We start from the raw sequence: 25,068 nt of genomic DNA, 5'->3' as shown, positions 1-25,068 counted from the left end.
TAAGACTTTTAAGTGCGCCTTATGGTCGTGAAAATACGGTAATTTGAATCATTTTGGATAAGGATAAGTGTAAGATAATGGGGAATTTCAGTTTTTACTTTATAATTTGTTTAGCATAAGATTTACAGTTAAATTGTATTTTTTCTTGCCTTATTTAATTTTTACGTACTGTTCCTTTAACATACGGTAACTGTGCACGGGGGGAGTGTTCGCGACGGGCAGTGTGGAGCTACGGGGGCTTTAACTAGCTGTGGAGAAAAGCAGTTTCTTACCGTGTTTGCAGTGTACTGGAACATTCAAATGGATCACTGTATTTCAAAACTGTGGAAATAAATGTTTGCCTGTTTGCTTTTCGACTACAAGCGGACTTTGTGGATTATGTTCAACTGCACTAAGACACGCGTACGGCCCGACTACCAGCTAGTGCTTCCGCGGTGATACAATGTAAAGAGTCTCTGCAAGAGACGTCTGAACCCTTACCTACTAATTGGAGGAAACTCATGAAACTAATTCATGAATGGATAAAATGAGAACAATGGTTTGACACCCACAAAGGTTAGATTCATTTATTTTTAGAATGAGTGAGCACAAAAACATTTGTCAGACAGGGGCACAAATATCATAATGCAATAACCTATAAATCATAATCAAGTCTTCAATCTGAACACAAACTAGATAAACTTCAAAGATTCTTCATCCTCCAGATGTTCTTCCTGCTGCTCGTTATCTGATGATATCTGGATGTGAGCAGCTCAGTGCTGGTGCTCAGGGGTTTCCAGGAGAGTAATGGGAGTAGGCTGTGAGCCACTTCACGGGGCAATCCCTAAAATCAAACACAATGTGATTCGCAAGCACAATGGAGTAACACTAACACCACCCACTCACTTTATGTTTGCCAGTAGGGATTTCTCAAACTCCCTTTTCTTTTCTATCGTCCCACTTTCTTTTTTTTTCTTTTGACTTAAATATATTTTTACACGCCTTTCCCTTAATACCTGCTCTATCTGTAGGATTTGGGATTGTTTAAGCCTTTCAAGATGGTTTACCGTCTAGTGTCTACCTCTAAGTACTTAAGTTTGTTTTCTCAGTTTTCTCTGCTTGTGCTCTGTACTGTGACGCAAGTTACAAAGTCTGGCCTGTCTAGGAAAGAAAGCTGTAGAAATGCCAACCATGCAAGCTAACAGACTTATCAACATCACAACTCTATCATTAAGTTGGAAGTGGTGTAGTACATGATGATCTTCAATCTCAAACATCAGCTGCTGTTGAACAGGTTAGATCTGCAGCAAAAGCTGCCAGTATCAATATTAGTTCTGTAATATTGAAAGCCCAGGAAGTTTCCTGGACAATTCCACATTTTGCTTCAAAGTCTAGGAAGTGGTCCAGAAAGACCACTTTCAAAGTCAAAGTGGTCTTCCTGTGTTTATCATTTGGTGTCCCCTTTTCTCTGTCTTCATGTCCGATGTGAATGTTCTTGGCTCCGTGTCAGTGTGTTTTACGTTGACCTTCATTTCCTGATTATTCGCACTTGTGTTCGTTATGTTTAGCTGTGTCGTTTTCCCCACCTGTCTGCACTTATCTATAAATCCTGACTTTGTGTAGGCAGGCCTGTCTTGGGTCTGTGTGATTATTTTGAATTCCTCACTATTGGGATTTTTTTTATTGGTCTTTGCTTTTAACTCCATCAAATGCTTGATTTTGATCATGTCTGCTGGAGTCTTGCATTTTGGTCTTATCCTTACAGATCTCAACAGTTAGGACGTTTACTAAAGAATAGCTCTTTTTTTTTTTTAATTCCTCAGCAAAGCACAGAACAGAGGTCTGTAGTATAAAGCAAGATTTTGGATTATTCAGTAAATCCTAGGTGTTTTCACTTCTTATATCCACACATTAGGGCGGCACGGTGGTTAGCACTGTTGCCTCACAGCAAGAAGGTCCTGAGTTCAATTCCACCATCAGGCCGGGGTCTTTCTGTGTGGAGTTTGCATGTTCTCCCCGTGTTTGCGTGGGTTCTCTCCGGGTACTCCGGCTTCCTCCCACCGTCCAAAGACATGCAGCTTGTGGGGATAGGTTAATTGGATAATCCAAATTGCCACTAAGTGTGAATGTGAGTGTGAATGGTTGTCTGTCCCTATGTGTTAGCCCTGCGACAGACTGGCGACCTGTCCAGGGTGTACCCCGCCTTTCGCCCTATGACAGCTGGGATAGGCTCCAGCGCCCCCCGCGACCCTGAAAAAGGATAAGCGGAAGCGAATGGAATGGGAAATATCCACACATTGGTATAGTAACTTGTGTAGTAGACCAAACTTGCGTGATGGGATATCTACTCCTAGGGAAAGTTTGCAGCAGTACTGAATGTTTTCTACTTGTGAATAATCAGTGTAAAATATTTGAAATTGGCCTTTTAACTCTTGCCAGATAAAAGGGCAACAAGAATTGTTTTTTTAGGATCACTCGTAATGTTCTAGGACACAGATGAAATCTCCAGACCTGCACTGCAAACCTTCCTATCCTCTTCTTTTATATATGTGTTCACACTTACAGATGATTCATTAATGAAATGGATTTGATTAGCAGCACATGGCTGCTACTTAGTTTTTTATACGCTGCTTCTGGATTTTGGCTTAGTTTTTTTAATATATATATATATGTATCTATATAATTACATGGTGTAACATGTCATGTGTTCTTCATCTGCAGTTGTAATTATCATTTGAAGAACTGCTAATGACCCCCTGATTGTTATTATGTCCTGATGTGTTCAGGCTGTCCTTTCTCTTTACCATGTCTCTACACTGTTAAACAATGGGTTGAGTTACAAAGCTGACCACATAGCCTGATTGCTGATGTTGGGGTAAATGAAACAAGATAACAGAAAGTTATCAAGAGTTTGTTAATTTGCTTCCTATTGTACACTTCTGCTCTCCTGTGTGTTCGTGTTGAAGATTTTTATACCGCTGATACTTCTGACCCTTCCTCCTTTGGTACTCCATTTCATCGACTGTCCACACAGCTCCCTTTCCTCCCTCCACTCGCACAAAACACTTGTGAAGGCTGAGGTTGTGACGTACTGCATTCTGGAGAGAGGATACAGATACAAGGAAACAGTTCTATCAACATGGAAGCCATGCTATTAAAAACAGTACAGTATAGTGAGATGTTCTGGTTGGCACAGTTTTTTTTCTATGTTAAACTGTGCCCAAATGTTCAGTTTATTACAATAAAAAGCACTTGTATTCTGTACACAAGTAGGCATCACAATTAATATTTCATCCAAATAGTACAAACCTTCCAGGTGGCAGTATTATGTCTGAAGTAGAAGAACATGGTAGTGAACCAGTTGTAAATCTCATTCAGAGTACGTTGTTTGTCTGGAGACTCCAGGATAGACTGCAACCAGTCACACACATGGAAGGGTAAGCAGTGGCAATATTTGGCAAATTAGTCATAAATAGCTACAGTTTGCAGATAAAACCTGATTCCTACTGTAAACCTTTGAGGAAGACTTACAAAGCCTTGAGCCACCCTTCATTTTATTTATATTTGGTAGGAAAATGGGAAATAGGTAAGACATTCAAAGCTCTTCTTTGGATGTTGGCTGCCTTTTGTTCATACAAAATATCATTTTAAGCCTGTCAAAGTGTGTTGCAACTATTGATGCAACTAAAGAAATGGAAACAAACAATGATTTTGTGACAGGCTACAAATAAAGTGCCTAAAGATACAATTTTAAAGCATGAAACCTTTTTTTCCAAGGTCTTTTGTAAAGTATCTGAATATGAGGGTAAGATGGCGCCGCCATTGCGTGCAATAGGTCGGCAGCCTTATGAAATTTCACCTAGTGGGACTAATAAAGGTATATCAAATCAAATCAAATGTTGCAGTGACTTGGAAAAAAACACACATCCAGAGAGTGTGTATAGAAGTGTATACTTTAGAACAGGGGTCGGCAATCTCAGTCCACGAGGGCCGGTGTCCCTGCAGGTTTTAGATCTCACCCTGGGTCAACACACCTGAATCACATGATTAGCTCATTACCAGGCCTCTGGAGAACTTCAAGACATGTTGAGAAGGTAATTTATCCATTTAAATAAGCTGTGATGGATCAAGGACACATCTAAAACCTGCAGGGACACCGGCCCTCGTGGACTGAGATTGGCGACCCCTGCTTTAGAGCCTTGAGAAATCAGGGACCAGTTCAGATCAGACCAACTTCACAAATGAAAATAAAACATTAGACAAACTCACCCATCTTATCAAGTATGCATAGGTGTAAGGAGGCCTGATGTTGTTGTATTTGTAACACTCAATACTGGGAACCAAATCTATAAAAGAACAGTGGGCGTTTCTCATCAGTTTGTCCCATCAAACACACTTCTTTGGATAATGTGCTTTTGAAACATATTTAGAGATAAAACACAACATGCAACAAATATACAGGTACTGCACATTTCAACTGTCAAATGTAATCATTTATATTAGCTAATAAGCTCTAATAGCATTTTATCTGAAAGAACATATGTTATGGTGAAAACGTAATGTGCATAAAATAGTAAAAAAGTCCATTTGTGTGTGAATCCTAGTGAATTTCACTGTTACCTGGGAGGAGATGATCAGAAGCAGTAGGTCTGTTGCCATGCTGGACCAGCTCTTCCAGATGTTTGGTGGCCCACTGTTGCACTCTGTCTCCACTGGTAACCTGAGGCTGCGGCAGGAACAGAGGAAGGCTGTATTGCCACTCAGAAGCTGCCTTCTGCATATAATGATGAAGGTGGATGTGAACAGACACAGCCATTTATTTTCTCTCCAGAAGAAAAATAAAGCAATATTTCAAGGAAATTCTTGTTTTTACTGTCTTAGCATGTAGACATACCGAGTCAGAGTATTTGTCCTCTGAGAGATGAAGTTGCATTGCAATGAGTTTCTGTTTTTCCAGAATGAGCTGAAAAAAGAGAATTCCCATATATCACTGGATTACTTCTATTTTTAGGAGTCTGGATAACCAGGTTCATGTGTCTACTCTTCATTGCTTCTGTGTTAAAATGCTTCGTCTCAGATTCATTTAGACTGATCTCATAATAACATAGTAAAATATAGAACATAACAGAAGACTTCACTATCAGAATGCTGGCTCACTTATGGTTCTAGAAGTTTCTAAAAGCAGAATAGGATGCAGAGCCCTCAGTTATCTAGCTGAAACTTCAACTTTAACTAAAATGTTCCTTTTAAGCTTATAGCTACTGCGAGATTGAGTAGGTTCGAAAGAAAAAGAAACTTGTATCTATTTTTGGACATATTTACACATGAGCATTCATACAGCATAGTGCTGCTGTAGCTTTGTTTCTCTGGGTTCTACCTGACTTTCCATGTACTGAACAATATCCTGCTGGACCCTCCATTGAGCAATACTTCTGTCACCATGTCCGTGTTCAGAATGAAGATGCCTAAAAGACAAATTGTCACAGGGTATATTCAGGGTTAATACAGGGTTTAAAAATATCCAGAGCTTCCTGCCCTTTGTAAAAAGGCCTCAAAATCGAATAATTGGTTGTGTAAAGACAAAGAAATAAAACTAGACTTTTGAAAACACAAACTACGTGAAACCAAATTTATTGTAAATAAATTTCTATAAATTTCTATAAATATAAATTTAGAAGATTGAAATCGTCCTTTTTAAAACAATGCAAATATCCAGTAGAATATCCTGGAAAATAAAACCCACACGGTCCACAGTGGGCAACTCACTGTGGGGCCCCAGTAATGGCATGACATTTCAGGCCCAATGACCCCACCATGGGCAGCCCATGGTGTGGGCTGCCAACACTAAGCACATAGGGGCCTGTTGTGGGGCCCATGCAGACCTGCAGTGAGCCCATAGTATGCCAATGCCAATCAATGAATAAATCATTGACTGTTGTTGTGAATGGGTGCTATATAAGTTGAACTGAACTGAAATGGATTGAATTAATAAATGCTACTAGTTTTGTTGTGTCCAGAAATGAGGAAATAGCCTTTTCCAACCCTGCCACGCCACAGGGTTTTTTTTTTTTGTTTTTTTTTTTGGGTTGTATGGAAGCCCCAAACGCAATTTCATTGTTCTTGACAATGACAATAAATAAATAAATACTAAATGTATTCATTGAATTAATGCACAGTTCTTACTTCAAGAAACTAGAGAAGTCTTCAAATACTGCTTCACAGCCAGGCCATCGGCAGAGCCCACTCATGAGCAGAACACTGGTCCCCTGTGGGATGCTGGAGGAAACAGAAATGTTTCAGTGATGTGAGTGTGACAGTCAAGAGTGTAAAAACATAACGCACCAAAACCAAGACTTCCAAACCATTTTCTGCCAATCTGACTTTTGATATGAAAAGTTTTCTAACCCGTATATTCAGGATTTATGCATTGCAATGCTATTTGTTGCATAAAATATGCTAACTGCAATATGCAGATACAAAGGACTGTTGTTTTCGGAGCAGGGTATGAGCCATTTTTTTCTTAAGCTGTCCTATAGGTAAAGAAATATGAGACAGAAATAAAAGTGAGACAGACAGAACTCAAAAATGATAGCTATAAACTGACGTCTTAATATGAGGTTCAAAAAATAATTCTTGTGGACCAACTTGTTCCAAGTACTAGCAAGGGTTAGGTATCAGCATAGCCAGCTGACAGGGTGTGATGAGCAATTAGAGACAACTAATTTACTAACAAGTCTATGAACCAAATTTAAATGAAAAAAAAATTAATCGTTATTAAAGCCCTGACTTTGGTGATCACCAAATAAATATATAATTAAGTTGTTTACCAGTTTGAAAGACGGAAAAGTAATCACAAGTCATTTAAGAAATGGACACTGAAAACCTACAAAAATGAACACTTTTTCTTTATTCATGAACATCCAGGGATGATTTGCTTTTTACTTTTTCAATCTACTCTTTCAACTGTCCTAAAATGCTGTGAATATTTTAAAAATTACAAACTTTGTAGCCAGGGTTATAAAGATCGGCCATATCTATTGGAACTGAAAACAAAATAATATAAATTAGAATCATGATTATTGAAAAAATAGCTGTTACATAATGAGAGTTAAAGACCAGGCTCCACCCACTAAAATTAGATAAAAATTTACAACAACTCTTATGCTACATCTAAAACATGAAATATAATGTCAGTCACAAGAGATCACATGTTTGTCTTGGTGTAATATGAACCACCAGCTCAACTTACCTCCAGTCTTTGGGCTCATTTTCACCACAGCCAAGTGCTCATTTTAGTGAACCAAAAGTCTATTTTTTTAATGTGCTGGCTTTTCATCAACATACACTACCAGTCAGAAGTTTTAGAACACCCCAATTTTTCAGTTTTTATTGAAAATTATGCAGTTTAATGTCTCATTGCACTCTGAAATGAAAACATAGTACAAAAAAGCAATTACAGCCAAAATCAATTTATAGACCAAAATGTATTCTAAACTTTTGACTCATCAAAGTAGCACCTTGTTTCATGTCCCAGCCAAGCCTCTTTGTCTTATTCTGACGTCTGGCATTCTTGCTGCAACTCGTCCTGTCAAACCTGCAGCTCAAAGTCTTCTCTTCACAGCTGAAACTGAGACTTTCTTACTACGACCACTATTAAGCTGTGCTTGAAGCTGTTGTCCTGTCAGCCGCCTATCACACAGCTGAGAACTCTCAGCTCTCTCTGTTAACTTGTCTTCTGATTCAGTCGTGTCTTTGGGTCTGCAGACCTCTTCCTGTCAAAGTTTCTGAGCCTTTGGATGTTGAAGGAAACTGTACTCACTGACACCTTGACTTTGCAGTTTCTCTGTAGGACAGGCCGACATTTATAAGTGTTGTGATGGTCTGTCTCTCTTCCATTGTTAATCACCTTTTTCCTCACCATTTTTGCAGCATCACACTACTTTCTGCAGTACAATACTGTTCAACTGATGCTGACCAACACTTCTTTTATGCAGACAGAGGGGGTTGGAAGTAATCCAGAAAAGCTGGAACACCTGTAGGAATTAGTAGCACCAGCTTTCAAGGCTTGATCAAGCTCCATTTTTGCAGAAGAGCTTTAAATTGTTAATACATTTTGTGTTCCCTGAAAAAGACCTTTTGCATAATTCAGATGTTAATTTTTCAGTTTAGGGTAACCTTACTTTTTTTTTTTTTTTTTTTTTTTACCTCTGGCAGTTCACCAGCTTTGTATCATTTCAAACTATTCATTGTACTTGAATGACTTGAACCACAACAAATAACTGGAAAAATTGGGGTGTTCTAAAACCTTTGACAGGTAGTGTATGTGATTTTGATTTTATGATGTAAAATCATGCTACAACAGCTGCCGTAGGCTCCTGCTCCCTGTGACCCATAAACTGGATAAGCAGAAGAAGATGGATGGATAACAACAACTGTGCATGATTGCTGTGCAAGTGGTACCCCGCTCACTCTCAGACCTGGGGTATGAGATACTGTTGATTTGTCAAATAATGGGACAATTCCACAGCTTCTACAACCACCTTTAGCAGTAGTAACTTGCAGTAACTGAGTAATTGTTTTCTGTACGACTTTAACAGTCTCTCACATTATTATAGAAAATTGAGCTTATTCCCAGTTTTATTTATCTATGAACCCAGAATCAGTTAGTTAAACAATAGTCAAGTTGTAAAGACATAAAGGCCTAGATGACCTCTAATTTTTTATTTCTAAATTAAGACAAACTGAAGTTATTGTACTCGGACCTAGAAGTCTCCAGTCTTCCTGGAAGACAGCGAATCATCTTAGAGTTATTTTTGATCATGATATGCCTTTCGATATGAACACTAAACAAAGATCTAGAATCTTTGTTTAACAAAGCAGACAAAGTAAAACTAAAAAGCTGGTTCACACATTTGTTACTTCTAGGCTGGACTACTGTAGTTCCCTGTTATTAAAGCTCACTGAAAAACCTTTGATCTAAATTGCTGCAGAAAAAGTGCTGACAGGAACTAGAGAGAGCATACAGCAGGTAAAGTAAGTACTGAACACTTCACAAAATATTTTCTGAAGGTGCTGTTGAGATGACATTCTCACCAGATGTCAGTAACAACCATTCCAAAAACATGCAATGAAATAAAACCATATGTCAGTAGATGTCCATAAATGAAGACATATGTAATAATAAGAAATGAAACATGAGTATGAAACACAGTGAAATGTATTTAATACTTCATAGAAGAGCTTTTTTTTTCAAGAGTGATTTTGGGCCATTCTTCCACACCAACAGTCTTTAAATCCTGATGGTTACGTCTATGAGCTTTAGTTGTTTCCATTTGGATTCAGGTCAGGTGACTGACTGGGCCATTATAGCAGCTTTATTTTCTTTGGTTGAAACCAATTGACAGCTTCCTTGGCTGTGTGTTTGGGATCACTGTCTTGCTGAAATGTCCACCCTTGCTTCATCTTCATCATCCTGGTGGATCGCAGCAGATTTTTGTCAAGTTTACCTCTATATATTTTTCTTTGAATTATATGAAGTGTGCCAGTGCTAAATGCAGAAAAATAGCCCCACCCCATGATGTTCCCACAGCCAAGCTTCATTGTTAGTATGGTGTTTTTGGGGAGCTTTTCAGTGCGTTTTGACCTGCAGACATTGCATGTATTATTATTATTATTATTATTATTATTAAACAGTAGCAGTGACAGTCAGCAGTGGTGAGCATGCACACATGGCATACGGCCATGGCAGTTGAGTGCATTACTTATTGTTTTCTTTGAAACAATAGTACCTGCTGATTCTCTTGCACAACTCTGCTGATAACTCTTTTCACTCCTCTGTCTGAAATCTTGCAGGAAGCACTTGTTTGTGGCCAGTTTATGATGAATGATGTTCTTTTCACTCCTGAATTATGGCCCCACAGTGCTCACTTGAACCTTCAGTAGTTTAGAAATTCTTCAGTAGTCAGTGGTACATATGCTGCAACAATGTAGTTGTGAAGCTCATTGGTTTTACCCATCATGAGATGTTTCTTGTATGACACCTTGGTAATAAGACACCTTTTTATAGGCCATCATTTGGGGCCGAACCAGCGCTGATATAAATTTGTAGTGGCTCATTACTAATTACTCATAGATTTCAGCTGATGTCATTCCATACTGTTTTCTTCATGTGTTCAATACTTTTTTTTTTTTTGTCATTTCTCATTATTACACATAAGTTAATTTAATTACATCTATTGTTCAATTTGCATGTGTGGATTGGATGGATTGTTACCAACATCTGGTGAGAATTTTATGTCAATAGCACCTTAAGAAATATACTTACTTAGAAAATTGGTGAATTGTGTTCAATACTTGTTTTACACATTGTATGTTTCTTATACTGGCTTCTCTTCACTGGCTCTCTATTAAATCAAAAATCAAATTTAAAATCCTTCCTCCTTACATACAATAATAATCATGCCCCATCTTATCTTACAGTAGAGCATGCTGCTCTCAGACTGCAGGCTTACCTGTGTGTATTTAACAGTAGAATGGGAGCCTTCAGCTTCCAGGCCCCTCTTCTGTGGAACCAGCTCCCAATTTGGATTTAAGAGACAGACAGCCTCTCTGCTTTTAAGATTAGGCTTAAAAGTAGCTTTTTTGAAGCTTACAGTTAAGGCTGGATTAGGTAAATTTAGTCGCCTGCAGCTGGGGGACACTCACCTTTTTCCACTATACACCACTACTGCATGTCATGAAATTTTGTCTTCTTTTTCCCATCGTTGATTTCCTGACCTGTCTCTCTATGCTTCCCTGGTCTCTTTTCTTTCTCCTTACCCCAACTGGTTGCAGCAGATGGCTGCCTCTTCCTGAGCCTGCTCCTGCTAGAAATTTCTTCCTGTTAAAGGCGAATTTTTCTATCCCTTTATTGTAAAATACTACCCATGGGTAACTGTCGGATAGTTGGAGTTTTCTCTCTTAAATTGTAGGGTCTTTATTTTTACAGTCTAAAGCATCTTTGAGATTTGGCACAATGTAAATAAAATTGAACTGAACTGAATTAATTGTTACCCGTCATGAAGCCGGGCCTCAAGAGAGGTCTGCTTTTGAATGTCTCCCCTCCTCAAGGAGAGGAAATGATGGCTCGATGTGGGAGAAGAGCCCATGTGAGGTGAAGGTTCCTGAAGAATATGGCATGCATCCACCTCTTCCTTGCAAATGGAGACTGCTGCACTGCTTTCTGGATGCAGCAGGGGAAGAAAAGATTGATGTAGATTCTTGCCATACAAAGTGAAACCTAATACTATATGCTACTGGTGCTACACTACCTAACTGGTATATTACTATACTAAAAAAAATTCTTAAGACCTAAAATAGAGCACCAGCATCTTACACTCAGCAAATCATAGAATTAACACATGTGTCACAATGTCATAACAAGCACAGGAAAAAAAATCCTACACTTAATTTAAAAAATTAGCATATAACACTTGTAAACAAACAAACAGACAAAAATATCCTTAGTTTCAGTATTTCATATGTTGTTTTTTTGTTAAATATGGAGCTTATAAGTTCTGCATTTTTAATACATTCTGTATTTGTCTCTATAAGTTTATCTTTTACTTTAGAGAACGATTGTAAGACGATTTGCATGCATCAAATGCAAATCGTCTTCTCCTAAAGTAAAGCAAAAGACATTTAAATATCTGTATACCACGTCGTTGCCTGTAAGCGACTGGAGAAACGTGACGCAGAACTGATGGTCTCTGCTGCTTCTGTCTAATGCCTTCCATACTGCTCCAGCACTGGAAAGAAAAAAGTATTGATATTGTTTTGGCTGTAACATAATACAGTTTCCTTTTAATCGCTAGGCCTCATTCAAAAACATTTTTTATTTGTTTGGGGTTTTTTTTTCATTTTTTAGGAAGAAGTGATGTTTAACATTTGATAGTTTACTAACAAATATTTGTAACAAACTGTTTGCCATTTGTTTCTGTGAATTATAGCGAATGACTAATATCCTGCATACACTACAATGGGGCAAAAAAGTATTTAGTCAGCCACCGATTGTGCAAGTTCCCCCACCTAAAATGATGACAGAGGTCAGTAATTTGCACCAGAGGTACACCTCAACTGTGAGAGACAGAATGTGAAAAAAAAAAAATCCATGAATCCACATGGTAGGATTTGTAAAGAATTTATTCATAAATCAGGGTGGAAAATAAGTATTTGGTCAATAACAAAAATACAACTCAATACTTTGTAACATAACCTTTGTTGGCAATAACAGAGGTCAAACGTTTACTATAGGTCTTTACCAGGTTTGCACACACAGTAGCTGGTATTTTGGCCCATTCCTCCATGCAGATCTTCTCGAGAGCAGTGATGTTTTGGGGCTGTCGCCAAGCAACACGGACTTTCAACTCCCGCCACAGATTTTCTATGGGGTTGAGGTCTGGAGACTGGCTAGGCCACTCCAGGACCTTCAAATGCTTCTTACGGAGCCACTCCTTTGTTGCCCGGGCGGTGTGTTTTGGATCATTGTCATGTTGGAAGACCCAGCCTCGTTTCATCTTCAAAGTTCTCACTGATGGAAGGAGGTTTTGGCTCAAAATCTCACAATACATGGCCCCATTCATTCTGTCCTTAACACGGATCAGTCGTCCTGTCCCCTTGGCAGAAAAACAGCCCCATAGCATGATGTTTCCACCCCCATGCTTCACAGTAGGTATGGTGTTCTTGGGATGCAACTCAGTATTCTTCTTCCTCCAAACACGACGAGTTGAGTTTATACCAAAAAGTTCTACTTTGGTTTCATCTGACCACATGACATTCTCCCAATCCTCTGCTGTATCATCCATGTGCTCTCTGGCAAACTTCAGACGGGCCTGGACATGCACTGGCTTCAGCAGCGGAACACGTCTGGCACTGCGGGATTTGATTCCCTGCCGTTGTAGTGTGTTACTGATGGTGACCTTTGTTACTTTGGTCCCAGCTCTCTGCAGGTCATTCACCAGGTCCCCCCGTGTGGTTCTGGGATCTTTGCTCACCGTTCTCATGATCATTTTGACCCCACGGGATGAGATCTTGCGTGGAGCCCCAGATCGAGGGAGATTATCAGTGGTCTTGTATGTCTTCCATTTTCTGATGATTGCTCCCACAGTTGATTTTTTCACACCAAGCTGCTTGCCTATTGTAGATTCACTCTTCCCAGTCTGGTGCAGGTCTACAATACTTTTCCTGGTGTCCTTCGAAAGCTCTTTGGTCTTGGCCATGGCGGAGTTTGGAGTCTGACTGTTTGAGGCTGTGGACAGGTGTCTTTTATACAGATGATGAGTTCAAACAGGTGCCATTCATACAGGTAACGAGTGGGGGACAGAAAAGCTTCTTACAGAAGACGTTACAGGTCTGTGAGAGCCAGAGATTTTCCTTGTTTGAGGTGACCAAATACTTATTTTCCACCCTAATTTATGAATAAATTCTTTACAAATCCTACCATGTGAATTCATGGATTTTTTTTTCACATTCTAGCTCTCACAGTTGAAGTGTACCTCTGGTGCAAATTACTGACCTCTGTCATCATTTTAAGTGGGGGAACTTGCACAATCGGTGGCTGACTAAATACTTTTTTTCCCCACTGTATTTAGTCACATCACATAAAAAATGTAGTTAAATCCTCTTTTTTTTGTGTGTCATGTATCAGGATGAGTACATTCTGAGATATCATCATTTGTTCAATCAATACTCTTAAAATTGCAAATATAAATGTAAATGTTATATTTTTAATGAAAAATGAAATTCTCATTAGGTTTGCACCATTCTTTTCATATAGGGGTTTTAGGGTTATTCCAATGAATCCAAGCTCTGGAATTGGAATTGTCCAACTGGACAAATTTGGGATTTTACAGTAGAAATAATCACAGGTACAGACTAGTAAAATGTGTTTATTTTCATTGTTATTTTCTGTAATTTCCCTGACCAGCATGGAAGGGCAGTATGCAGCAGGGCGTGAAGTCTGCAACTAGATTAGGCCCAAGCACCCCTGTAGCCTCATCAGCTGATTTTAAATCATCAGTTTTTTGAGGTTTCCCTACTTTCCTTGATGACTGGGTGCCATCACTTTGCTTCATCTCAGCTAACTAGACTCGCTGAACCTGATTTGTTGGATTGTGCTGCTGTTGGTGGCTTCTGGAATTATCTGAGAAATCATAGAGCTTCTTTTTTTGGTAATTTTACAAACTGTCTAAGAAGACAGTCTTTCAACTTTACTGACTGAAATTTGTGTGTATTATTATAAATGTTAGTTAGCACTACAGTGCTTAATAAATTCATTAGACCACCTGTCATAAAAACAAGAAAACACAAATAGTAATTTGTCAGAAATGAGTTTAAACTAAAAATTATTCTTATTTATTAGGCAAATAACAAACTCAACTCACAGTTTTAGATCCAAATTTGAGCCGGCACTCTGGACTTGCCTGAGATGTCAGAAATTAATCATACATGTGCATTAACATTTTTTCTGCTTTTTTCTGAAAGTTCATGCGACAATAATTTAAAAATAATTATGATAAAGAAACATATAACTTTTTAAAATAAACATTATCTAACATTATATCCAGTGTATACAGTTTAACCAACTACTACAGCTCCCAACTGGAACATAAAAAACGCAGATTTTTGATAATAATAAAACATCATTAAACTTTCTCTTGTTTATTTTAAGCTTATTTTCACAGACACTATAATAATAGATTTCATAAATCCTTCTTTCCAAAAAGCTTTGACGCTGTGCAGAATTTAAACACTGACACAAGACAAATCACATTTCCTAGTTTCAAAGTTTGAAATGTCATCTTTGCATTGTTTATGTTACGTAGGCTTTAAATGTTTAGTAACTGAAGTTACTGAAACAAGTTTATTCCAATTAAGTGATGTTATTTGTTACATACCTGACTTCCTGACACAGACATGGGTGGCTCTTCCATCTGTTTGATGCTATCAAGTTGGCGTTCGACTTTTTGTTGTCCAAATTTCATGTACTCATCAGAAGTCTCTGGCATTTCTTAAGACACAGAAGACACATTAATGCCTCACTAGAAAGACTTAGAAAACCACATTTTATCATGGAAGTTTTGTCATTTTCTCTACTCCATGAGGGTAGATTCAAACGCTACAAATAAGTAAAGTGTGTTACAAAATGTTCCTTTAATTTAATATATCTGGGAGACATACTGACATATAAACAAACTCTGGCTATTATCTGTAGAATTAACACATAATAACAGTGAAAGAAAACTGCAGCTCTGAACAAGTTTTAAATCACTGCACTCCCATTGTTAAATATTAGGTGTGGATTCTTTTCTTTAGTTGCAAGCATCCTAATAAGATGCTAAGAAGCTGGTTTTAGTTTAAATTGTTTGAGTGATCAAAGATTCAAAGTGCTTGGAACTTCTTCAGTACTCAAAGAACTCAAACCACCAAAGTTTTTTAATAGCTACGTAAAACACTATTTATTATTTAATCATTTTTAGAATGTGACATGATTCTAACGGCAGTCATATGACTTACACCATTCTGGCTTGGGCAATTCCCAGCTTAACAAGTTCTGCAACAAATGTTGGGGAACCAGGTCATATTAATGAAAATAGACTACTGGAATAAGAAACACTGACAAGGACAGAGAACATGGAATTGATGGAGTGCTACTATAAGGACTGTTCACAACAGGAGAGGTTACACGCAAAGCATATAGGAACTTTGGATGAGCAGAATACCAACGTCCACACTGATCAAGAAGCACGTGGAAGGTGAGTGCTATAACATCAACAAAGGAAATATAATATCAACACTAGAAATACAAAGACTACAGCAAAGTGGGAACAATACTGAGCAGTATGGCTGTTTGGTTGAAACAAGATCACTACACAACCAATGATAAGCCTTGCTCATCTCAATGAGAAAGTTCCTAGAGGACAGGAAATCAGCCAATTACACATCTATATACTCAGCTGGATCAGCAGCATCAGGAGACAGATGCCCATGATGTCAAAAGATGAGCACCATTTCCACAGAGGCAGGAGTCACCCCAAGCTAACAGGACCCACGTTTCAGACTGTGCAAAGGTGCCCTGGAGACTTTTTAGCACACAGCAGTGGGACAGGTCTGGACTGGGACAGAAAAATTGGCTCTGATATTTTTGGTGCAGGAGGCCTACAGCCGATTGTCCAGTTTAATATGTGCACATATTTGTGAAATTCTTCAAAGCAATAGTAAAGATGAGTAGCACAAGCAAAAATGTGAAATAGAAGAGAATAAGTAGGTCAAAGTAGCAAAACTGGCAGTAATGAAAATGAATGAATTATGCTGCTCTCACCTCTAAATTTAACAAATCAAACTCCCAAACAAAGGGTTGCTCCTGTGTGTGGGCATTTTTACAAGCAGCCAGCTGAGCACATCCAGCAAGAGGATTACCTCAATGTGACTTCAACTTCCAGAGGGAAAGCCTCTGATGTCTGCCTGTGCTTATGCACCCCAAAGCAGTTCAGAATACCTTTGGAGTCTTTGTGTCAGATCTTGGAATGGGTTTAGGATAGGGAATTTACCTCAGAAGTTAGGTAGGTATTGTGTTGCAGCAGCCCATTAAATATAAAATACAAAAATGACACCTCGATAAATCAAAATATGATATGATACACTAAGAAGCTTAAATATCAAATTATTGTAGGAGCAGTGGGATGAGTTGGTAAAGAGTTCCTGTATCAGTCACTGACTTTGTTATATGAGGTCTTATATCTTTGACACTCAGCTAAAGAGAGGAGCAGAACTTTCAACTGAGTTGCATCCAACTGGCAGGCACAGCTGCCAGTCAGACCTGTAAAGTAGTGAGGTCTGACAGAGTCCCCTGTCCATACGGTCTTTAACTCTGACATTCAGAAGAATTTCACCTGTATCTCAGGCGAGTGTTGGAAGTCTGCAACTTCCTTGCTGGAGGAAGTACAACCTAAAGAATTGTGGGAAGCCACGTCAGTTAAACTGAAAAAGGTCACTGGGATAGGTAAGAAATTCCCTTGTGAAAAGGAGCCACATTTGGATGAGAGTCATCCCAAGTTACCAAACGCTCTGGATACTCTGGAGCTTATTTAGTGGGCATGCCTCTTCAGTGTTTTGTGGAGGTGCAGACTGGAGCCCTGGTTGGTTCTGATAGTCAAGAAGAATACCAAATTAGAGGTATCACGGCCACTTAATCATCCACTTACATACTTCTATAATCAAAGTGAGAGCTGTGCCCTCATGCTTGGCACAAAATCAACCATATTTTCAGTGGGTACTGGACTCTCCCATGGTTGTCCCTTGTCTCTAGTCTGTGACATTCATGCACAGGAGGGAACTCCATAGCGCTCCTACCATTTGTGAGTCTTGTGCTTATTTATGGCTTCTAATTTTGTTGAACATCTGATGTTTAACGACATCAGATGTTCAACAAAATTAGATTTACAGATTTACACATCAGATTTACAGATTTACAGGCTCTGCCAGTCTTGTATTTTCAGAGACACATGCCACAGTCTCTTCCCCCATTGACAGACTCCAATGTCTTAGACTACAGATATCTCTTTTGTTCTAAAGCTCCACTGTGAGGTGAAGAGTCATTTTAACCAAAACTGCTGCATGTAAAGAACTGTATCAGATAAAATACTCAGACCAGCCATCAGGCATCAACAACCAGGCTGCTTTCAATCAGATTTCATTCAGACTGAACTTCACTAGACTGTCTTGAACATGACTACATGCCGAAATGCTTTGAATTTCTGAGATAGTTTGATACATTTAGTTTTACAAGTATCATTTACATATCTTGAGTAACCACAGTCAAAAGTCAGTAGGGTTTTGATAAAAGTTAAAAAAAAAATTAATTATAGCAATCCTCAAAAAAGCTAAGCTACTTCATGAGTAAGTTCCATTTTTATTAGACTTGATTTTGAAGAGAAAAATGTCAGACCTCTGGTAGAGGACATGAGACGACTTTAGGAGGACCTACACATAAACACACTGTGTGTACGTGCCTGTGCTCAGTTATATTTAACAGAGACTGTTAAAAATAATGAAGTTAAATTCAATTAATAATATTACAACAAATCCTGTCTCAAGGTTATTCAACTGTTTGCTAAAAACCCTGGAATAAACAAGTCAGAGTAAAAGATTGCTGACAATCTTCCTACTTGGACAATACTTCAGGGATTTTGACAGTTTGTATCATTTTGTGGCACCCTTTGTGTGTGTGTGTGTGTGTTAAGGTTTGGAAATGATTTTGGTGTGTTGTATACATTTTTATTGTATTTCTACCTTTTGCTTCTGCATTAAGTAGGAACACATAGAAAAGCAAAGAAGTTTGAATGTAATCTCAGAAGCGTGTGATTGTGTGAAAAGTCTCCAGGCAATGAGAATCAAGCATTTAATACAGCCATGAACACATTAAAGGCTCAAGTATGTAAAGTCTTTCCTGCAGCAGGCTGTGGTTGTTCGCAGGTGCTCTCTCTCTCGCTCTCTCTCTCTCTCTCTCTTTCTCACACACACACACACACACACACACACACACACACACACACACACACACACACACACACACACACACACACAGATAGCATCAACAAAGAAGTCTACAGAACGAGTGGGAAGCTGTTCTACTTTCATGCTGCATGGTGACATATCACCTGCAAGCAATGGGACCTGCTTTTTTCAAATCAGACAATATTTTTCCTGGAGCAGCACTTCACTACGTGATACTCAGCAAATGTCTGAATGTTTTTTTTTTAAAAACTGTTTCAAATCAATGTTGAAAAATACTGTCATTCATTTCACCCTTTGTTTATTTAATTTAAACCTTTTTAAAGTCCGTAGCTTGGTTACATGGTCATGGTTACAATAACACACACCTGGAAATATTGAATATTGGTCTACCCTTTAAAGTTCAGTGTTGATGGTTTTCACCCCCTCTTTCTTGTTATTTTCTGTCAACTCTAGAATTGATTTTTTTGCCTCTTGTGTGAACAGCCAACATATCTGGCTTTTGTGTGTTATATCACTATGCCCTATAGCTGAATGTGTATACAAATCTGGTAAGTGGAGAAATACACAGAACCACTGACAGTTCTGTGTCAGCGTTTCTGTGTGAAAGTGAGTCCATCACCATAACCTCTGTAAACAGCATTAAATAGACGGGTACAGAAGTTGTTATGGAACTGTACTTCATCTGGTTTTGTTAAAAATTAAAGTAAGAGCTATATTTGAGTCACTGAACCTATTCTTTTATGTTGTTGGTGCTTTTTGGAGCATTTTAATGGAATTTGCTGACTAAGAATAAAATGACTTGCTATGTAGTACTGGCCTGCCAGTGTTCACTTTTACTAAGTATAATTTATGGATGTGTGTTGTTGTTTCTTATGACATGTGTAAAAATAAATCACTGTGGTTATATTTTTGCATAGAGTGGACACACTAAGTGGCAAAATTCAGACACTTGTCCAGTTTGTGGACCATGTAGGACAGTCTTGATACCAGTGAATAGACTGGTATCTTTTAGTCAAGCCTCTTTCACACACTCTTTTTTTAGGCCTAGGCACTTTTAAGGTAACAGTCACGCACACTCATGCAGCTGCACTGGGGGACAATTCAGGGTTCAGTACTTAACCCAAGGATTCTTGGACAAGAGGAGCTGGGAATTGAACCACCAGGATTTACATACCAAGTCACAGATATGTTGTCTATTTAAGTTGCGATGAAGGCCACACGCCAAACTCATCAGGCAATTAAGTTACTCTACAACCTAGAAGCATGCTTGAGTTTTGACATCTTCTGTCTTTCTGTTCTTCTCTGTTCTTCTCTGTACTTCTTTCAAGTGGGTGAACTTGTGCCAAAAGCCCCTACAGTGTTAAAACCCAGTCTCAAAGATGAACATCTTGTTAAATATATTCTTTCCCCTTCTGCAAGTTCTGCATGTTCAGTTTGGGTCAAAAGACAGTATCATGATAAGTTACTGGGAAAACGAGTCAGTCTTTTTAGGCATGCTTGATTTTTCACAAGCTTTCTCCTGAGAATGTTTAATACAGTCAGAGCCTCGGTATTTAAATTTCTAAGACATTTCTTTGGTTTTAATTTCTTCCATACTTCCAGATTTACCACTGGAATAAATCTTAATAAATTACGTTGGCACAGGACTCTTATCGAAATGACATATTTTTAAGTGAAGCAAGTAATGTTTACAATCAACACGGAAATAAGGTACGCACATTTTGGGGGGGTCTGATCCTTTCTTTCAGTTATTGTATCAGACTGAAGGGAAGCGTCTGTACAATGAGCCAAAACAGCACACATACTGAATGTCTGATGCAAATGCACACCCACAACAACAGGAATTCAGTAGAAAGTAAGAGCAGCAGGTTTGTGGCTTCTCAGTGTCACCTTTCATTCTTGTTTTCTTTTTCAGCTTCATCTTACCTGGAGAGGACCATTATAGTCTGCATCTGTTTTGTCAAAGTGAGGAGAATTTTAGTCATAACCCCACACTAAATATAAGAGATATGATGCTTCATATTTGCTATTTCCTGTCTGGATATTTCATTCGGCCACATTATAGCATGGAAAGTTGCAGATGCCTCATACTGGTACTACTATGAATGTGTGGGTTTACTACTCTCATACTCCCATATCTGAAATAAAACTTCTCAATTACATTGATACACTGAAATCAGCGAGACTGGTGAAGGGTTAATCATTTGTATTAGTATCAGTAAGTACAATGATTTAGCATCTCCTGTTGTTTTATTTAATTCATTAAAATGGCAAAGTTCCCATCTTTGCGTTCACATGAATTTGCCTGAAACACACTTGACAGTAAAAAACAGACCTAATAACTGAATGTCAGATGATGTTTTAATATGTGAATGGGAGACTGGAAATAAATCCAGTGCTTTTTTATTCTCTGCCTGCCTCATACAGCAGGCTGAATTTAAAAAATAATAATAAAAAAAACACTAATAAAATCTTAAGTCAGGTCTTTTTAACATAAATGACTAACTGGTCAAAACTCTTTCACATATCATCAGAAAGTCAGATTCTATTATAACAGACTCGTTATCTCAAGACTTCAGTTTTCTATCAGAGTGGGTTTTCTTGTTCCTCTCAACGTTCAGACCAAGAGGTGTGATGCAGATAAACAGATTTAAAATGAACGGAGGAAAAGGAAGTAGGCCTACACAGAATATTATTGTCATGACTAAAGCTCTAGTTTTTGCACAATAGCACTGATAGCCTCATCGCGGCACTAGATAGCACACACACACACACACACACACACACACACACACACACACACACACACGTATATAACAGATGTGTAAAATTGCAAATGCTGAAGTGTTTGTGTTCCCGATTCCTGCCGACTGACTTTGAAATTGTGAGCAGTCCACCTGTCCAGTATAGAATCAGCCTCTTTCCCAGCAGCAGCAAAGAATGGCTCAAGCCCCAAAACAACCTTCCCCAGTGTTATAGTTTCACCAAATGTGATATTTGTATGTTTCACTTTTCTGACACTATTCCATAGCTCAGCAATTATTAGATTATTATATAATGATTACAAGATTAATACATGATTTAGTATGCAGAAACCAGTATTGCATATTGTAAATGACTATTTTTTAAAAATATTAATGCCTTGAAGAGAATATTTGTATGAGGCATACCCTGTTTTATAGAAACTGCACTACATTTTAAACATCGACTGTAAATTTCATGTGATTTCATGTTCAGTTAACGCAGGGCTTTAAATCAGACTAAGATAGAAGAGCAGAATGAAATGTGTTATTAGAAAGATGCTCTAAGCCTTTCACAGCGGTAATACACTCTTTACCACTGCACTGTTATTTCCTGGTTTCAGCTAACAAGATGGCTGCAGCTTTTACAAAAGTCTGGAGAGGAGTTTTCACTTTTGTGCCTTTTTTTATTAATAACTCTTGTAACTCTCCTCATCCATACGTCCAACACTGTATACAAGTCTACAAGTTCCACAACAACACACCTCATATTGACAGAACAAAGAACATGCTCTGGGTTATGTTAGTTATTAAAAAAACAAACATCTAATGTAATACAACACACCAAAATCATTTCCAAACCTTAACACACACACACACACACACACACACACACACACACACACACACACACACACACACACACACACACACACACACATTTAGCCAACACATAAATAAAACGTGTTTAATAAACATTATGAACGTCTCGATGTACTTGGTGCCACTAACGTGCAGTAAATGACGGAGGATGTCATTCTGATGCTAAAAGACTGAGAGTGAGGTAGAAATGAACTTTAATCATTTATTACATGAACACTAGGACAAAAAAGTCCAACTGAATGCTTCAGTCCCTGAGGGCACAATTGTTTAAAAAAACAGAGTCATTTTAGTGGCCTGAAGAGTCCTCACTTCACAAAAAGTAAAGAACAAGATTTTTTCAATCTGTTTTGTATACTTTTAAATAAATAAATGTTAAATACATTTAAATACATTAAAAAACATTAATATTTTATATTTTATGTATTGACCCTACAAATGAGAAGATAAAATGCTTTTTCTGTTCACTATTTCATAGCTGAGAAACTGCACAGTAAAATGACCATAAACTCTTTCTAGAAACATTCTGTAGATGAAAAAAAAAAGTTAAAAGATTAATACTGCAGTTTGGGGAAAATGGATGAGTGAAATTGCTCTAAACTGTTCAAATCTCTGAAACTGAAATGGGCTCAGGTCTATAAAAAGAGAGAGCTTGGCCACACACGTCCCGCTGTGCAACAGGACCTCTCTGTCACCATTTGATTTACCTCATCATGATCGTAAGCTTTAATAGTGCCAAATGTTTTAGTGTGTGCGTTTTTAAACCGCATGCATATATTAACATATCAAAGTTAAATGCACTGTAGTATGAAATCGTCACCTTTGATAAATCTCAAAATTATCATCTTAAATAGCTTCCCAAAGATTTCTGGGCCCTTCATCCTAACGAGATGCCCTCTCTGTTTTCGGTGTCTGTGTATATGCTGCTTTTGATAAAATTTTGATTTGAAATATTTGGACTGACTGTACATCCTTGTTGACTGAGTGTTGCCATCATCGCAACGTTTTTAAAATATGCTCTGAACATCTCACTCTGCATTGAGTCCAATTAAATAACTTTTGAAAATTTATTGTAAAACAGTACGATTTGTGCTTACCGGAGAAGCGTATGCAGAACCTCCTCCTTGCCACAGTCTTCCTTTTCTCAGGTACTTCGAGGGAGAAATGATTCAAGGGGGGAGTAATTCCACAGGAAATATGGTTTTCAGCAACTACGACTTCAAGATGTATGACAGATAGACCTTATTTTGAGGAAGACTGCAAAGTGTGGTTGGCAACACAAGAAAAAAGTTAAAAAAAAAAAAAAAAAGTTATATTTCACAAAAAACCCAAACAACCCAACAACAAAAAGAGCACATACAATTTTCAGCTTAATGTTTAATTTTACTCAGCAGCGCTGTGCCTTTTTGTTTTAAAGGAAAATATAATTAAATGTTAAATATCAGAATCAATCTTGGACATCTTGACCTGAAATAAATGTTTCTGGTACTGCTTTATGTACAAAGACCAGAATAAAAAGATACGTGTTCAGCACTCACCTGACTATCTGAGAGCACGAGGACACATCAAAGCAGCACAACATCAACTTATATTTATACCCAGAGCAGGAGATGGGGTAATGTAAAGCTCATGTAGTCAGCAAATCAAAACACACCAAGAAACTGCAACAAAAACATTTCCAAACTCTGCTGTGACAACCTAAAAAAAAATCTGTCTGTTGGAAAGTAAACTGTTTTATACCTGAGCAAAAAGTGCAAACGGATTTATGAAAGGTTCCGACAGTTTTGACAAAATAACAACTTTTTCCGTCTTCCCACATAGCTCACCTTCTTCTGTCCATTCTTTCACGCAGGTTATGTCTTTATTCACCAGTCAACAGCACATCAGCATGACAGGTCTTTCAATTTAGGCTTGCACCAGAACTGCAATACAAGTGTGCAAATTTTAAAAAGTGACATTTAAAAGTGTTTTTCAATCTAAATCTATGAGGCACGAATGAAACAGGAAAAAAGTGAAAAACTGCTTTTCTAAGGAAGCACCTCTCTTCTTCTTAATGGACAATTTCAATGAATCAAACCCCAGCTTTGTGTCTGCCTTCTGGGCATCCACTGAGTCTGGAAGGCAGACCAACGGCCCATCCGTGAGGCAGATATCTAAACCACATCGGGTCTTTGCAGCAAAATGCCAAAGAGCAGAATTCAAGTAAAAAAATTTATTAAAAAAACAGAAAGAAAGAAAGAAATCTAAAATTGTTTCATCACAAAGAAGCATGTCACACAATCTGAAAATACATCTATAGAAGTAATAATTCCTATTTTGTGAGTGTGAATCAATTCTTCACTGGTTCAGATTGGTGTGATATTCTTGAAGCCTACAGGACTCTGGACAGCGTGTCTATAACACTGGAACAGGGTTTTCGGTGAAGTTGAAAAAGCAAACATGTACTGCAAAATGTCAGAGATTTGCATTTATTAGTTTAGTTTCTACATGGAATCAAGACCACATTCCTTGTTTATGTCTTAAAAGTAACACAAGAAGAATGCAGATTTTTAAAAATATTTCTTCAAATTTAAGTTAAAAAACTAAAAGTAGGGCTCATGAAATTGAAAATTGACATTTCGATTTACATCAGACTGTAAGTTAATGATGTGTGACTAGAAAATGTGTTTCCTTCCAGTAATAGTACATATGTGTGCAGCATGGGAGTGCCGTCCATGCTTTATTTGACAGCTTACTCTAATCTATACAGCACTTTGTTGATCACTACCTGGAATTCCTGGTTTCTCTGAGCTGCTATGTCTGTTTATTGTCTCAGTGCTGAAAGACCACAGGCTTTTTTTCCCGGTACATACTATGTACATTCCTCTGTCTGTCGTGAAAGTAAAGCAGTTAAGGTTCCAAAAAGCAGACCATTTCT

General features: G+C 38.0%; 1 protein-coding gene across 1 annotated transcript; it reads right to left on the bottom strand.

The window, feature by feature from the left end:
• Nucleotides 1-709: 709 nt before the first annotated feature.
• Nucleotides 710-23,344, bottom strand: foxp3b (forkhead box P3b). Its single transcript, XM_080899452.1, has 12 exons — nucleotides 23,249-23,344; nucleotides 14,913-15,025; nucleotides 11,675-11,765; nucleotides 11,032-11,200; nucleotides 6,163-6,255; nucleotides 5,357-5,444; nucleotides 4,874-4,942; nucleotides 4,600-4,753; nucleotides 4,249-4,325; nucleotides 3,289-3,390; nucleotides 2,956-3,077; nucleotides 710-823 (listed from the first exon to the last, which is right to left on the bottom strand). Exons 2-12 carry the CDS (start codon nucleotides 15,021-15,023, stop codon nucleotides 766-768), a joined length of 1,134 nt encoding a protein of 377 aa, XP_080755578.1. The 5' UTR covers nucleotides 15,024-15,025; nucleotides 23,249-23,344; the 3' UTR covers nucleotides 710-765.
• Nucleotides 23,345-25,068: the final 1,724 nt, after the last annotated feature.

The sequence above is a fragment of the Rhamphochromis sp. 'chilingali' genome (assembly GCF_963969265.1).
Source record: "Rhamphochromis sp. 'chilingali' genome assembly, chromosome: 12".
Taxonomy (NCBI): Eukaryota; Metazoa; Chordata; class Actinopteri; order Cichliformes; family Cichlidae; genus Rhamphochromis; species Rhamphochromis sp. 'chilingali'.
Note: the sequence above shows the minus strand (reverse complement) of the source record. Positions and strands in the feature narration are given on the sequence as shown.

What these genes read in the sequence shown, in the direction of transcription:
- foxp3b (XM_080899452.1), bottom strand. Translation starts at nt 15,023, where the DNA reads ATGCCAGAGACTTCTGATGAGTACATGAAATTTGGACAACAAAAAGTC. An exon ending in TGTCTGTGTCAGGAAGTCAG is followed by an intron (nt 11,766 to 14,912) that starts GTATGTAACAAA and finishes TTTTCTTTCCAG; the next exon opens with TGCTGGAGCAGTATGGAAGG. An exon ending in CGCTTACAGGCAACGACGTG is followed by an intron (nt 11,201 to 11,674) that starts GTATACAGATAT and finishes TGCTGCATCCAG; the next exon opens with AAAGCAGTGCAGCAGTCTCC.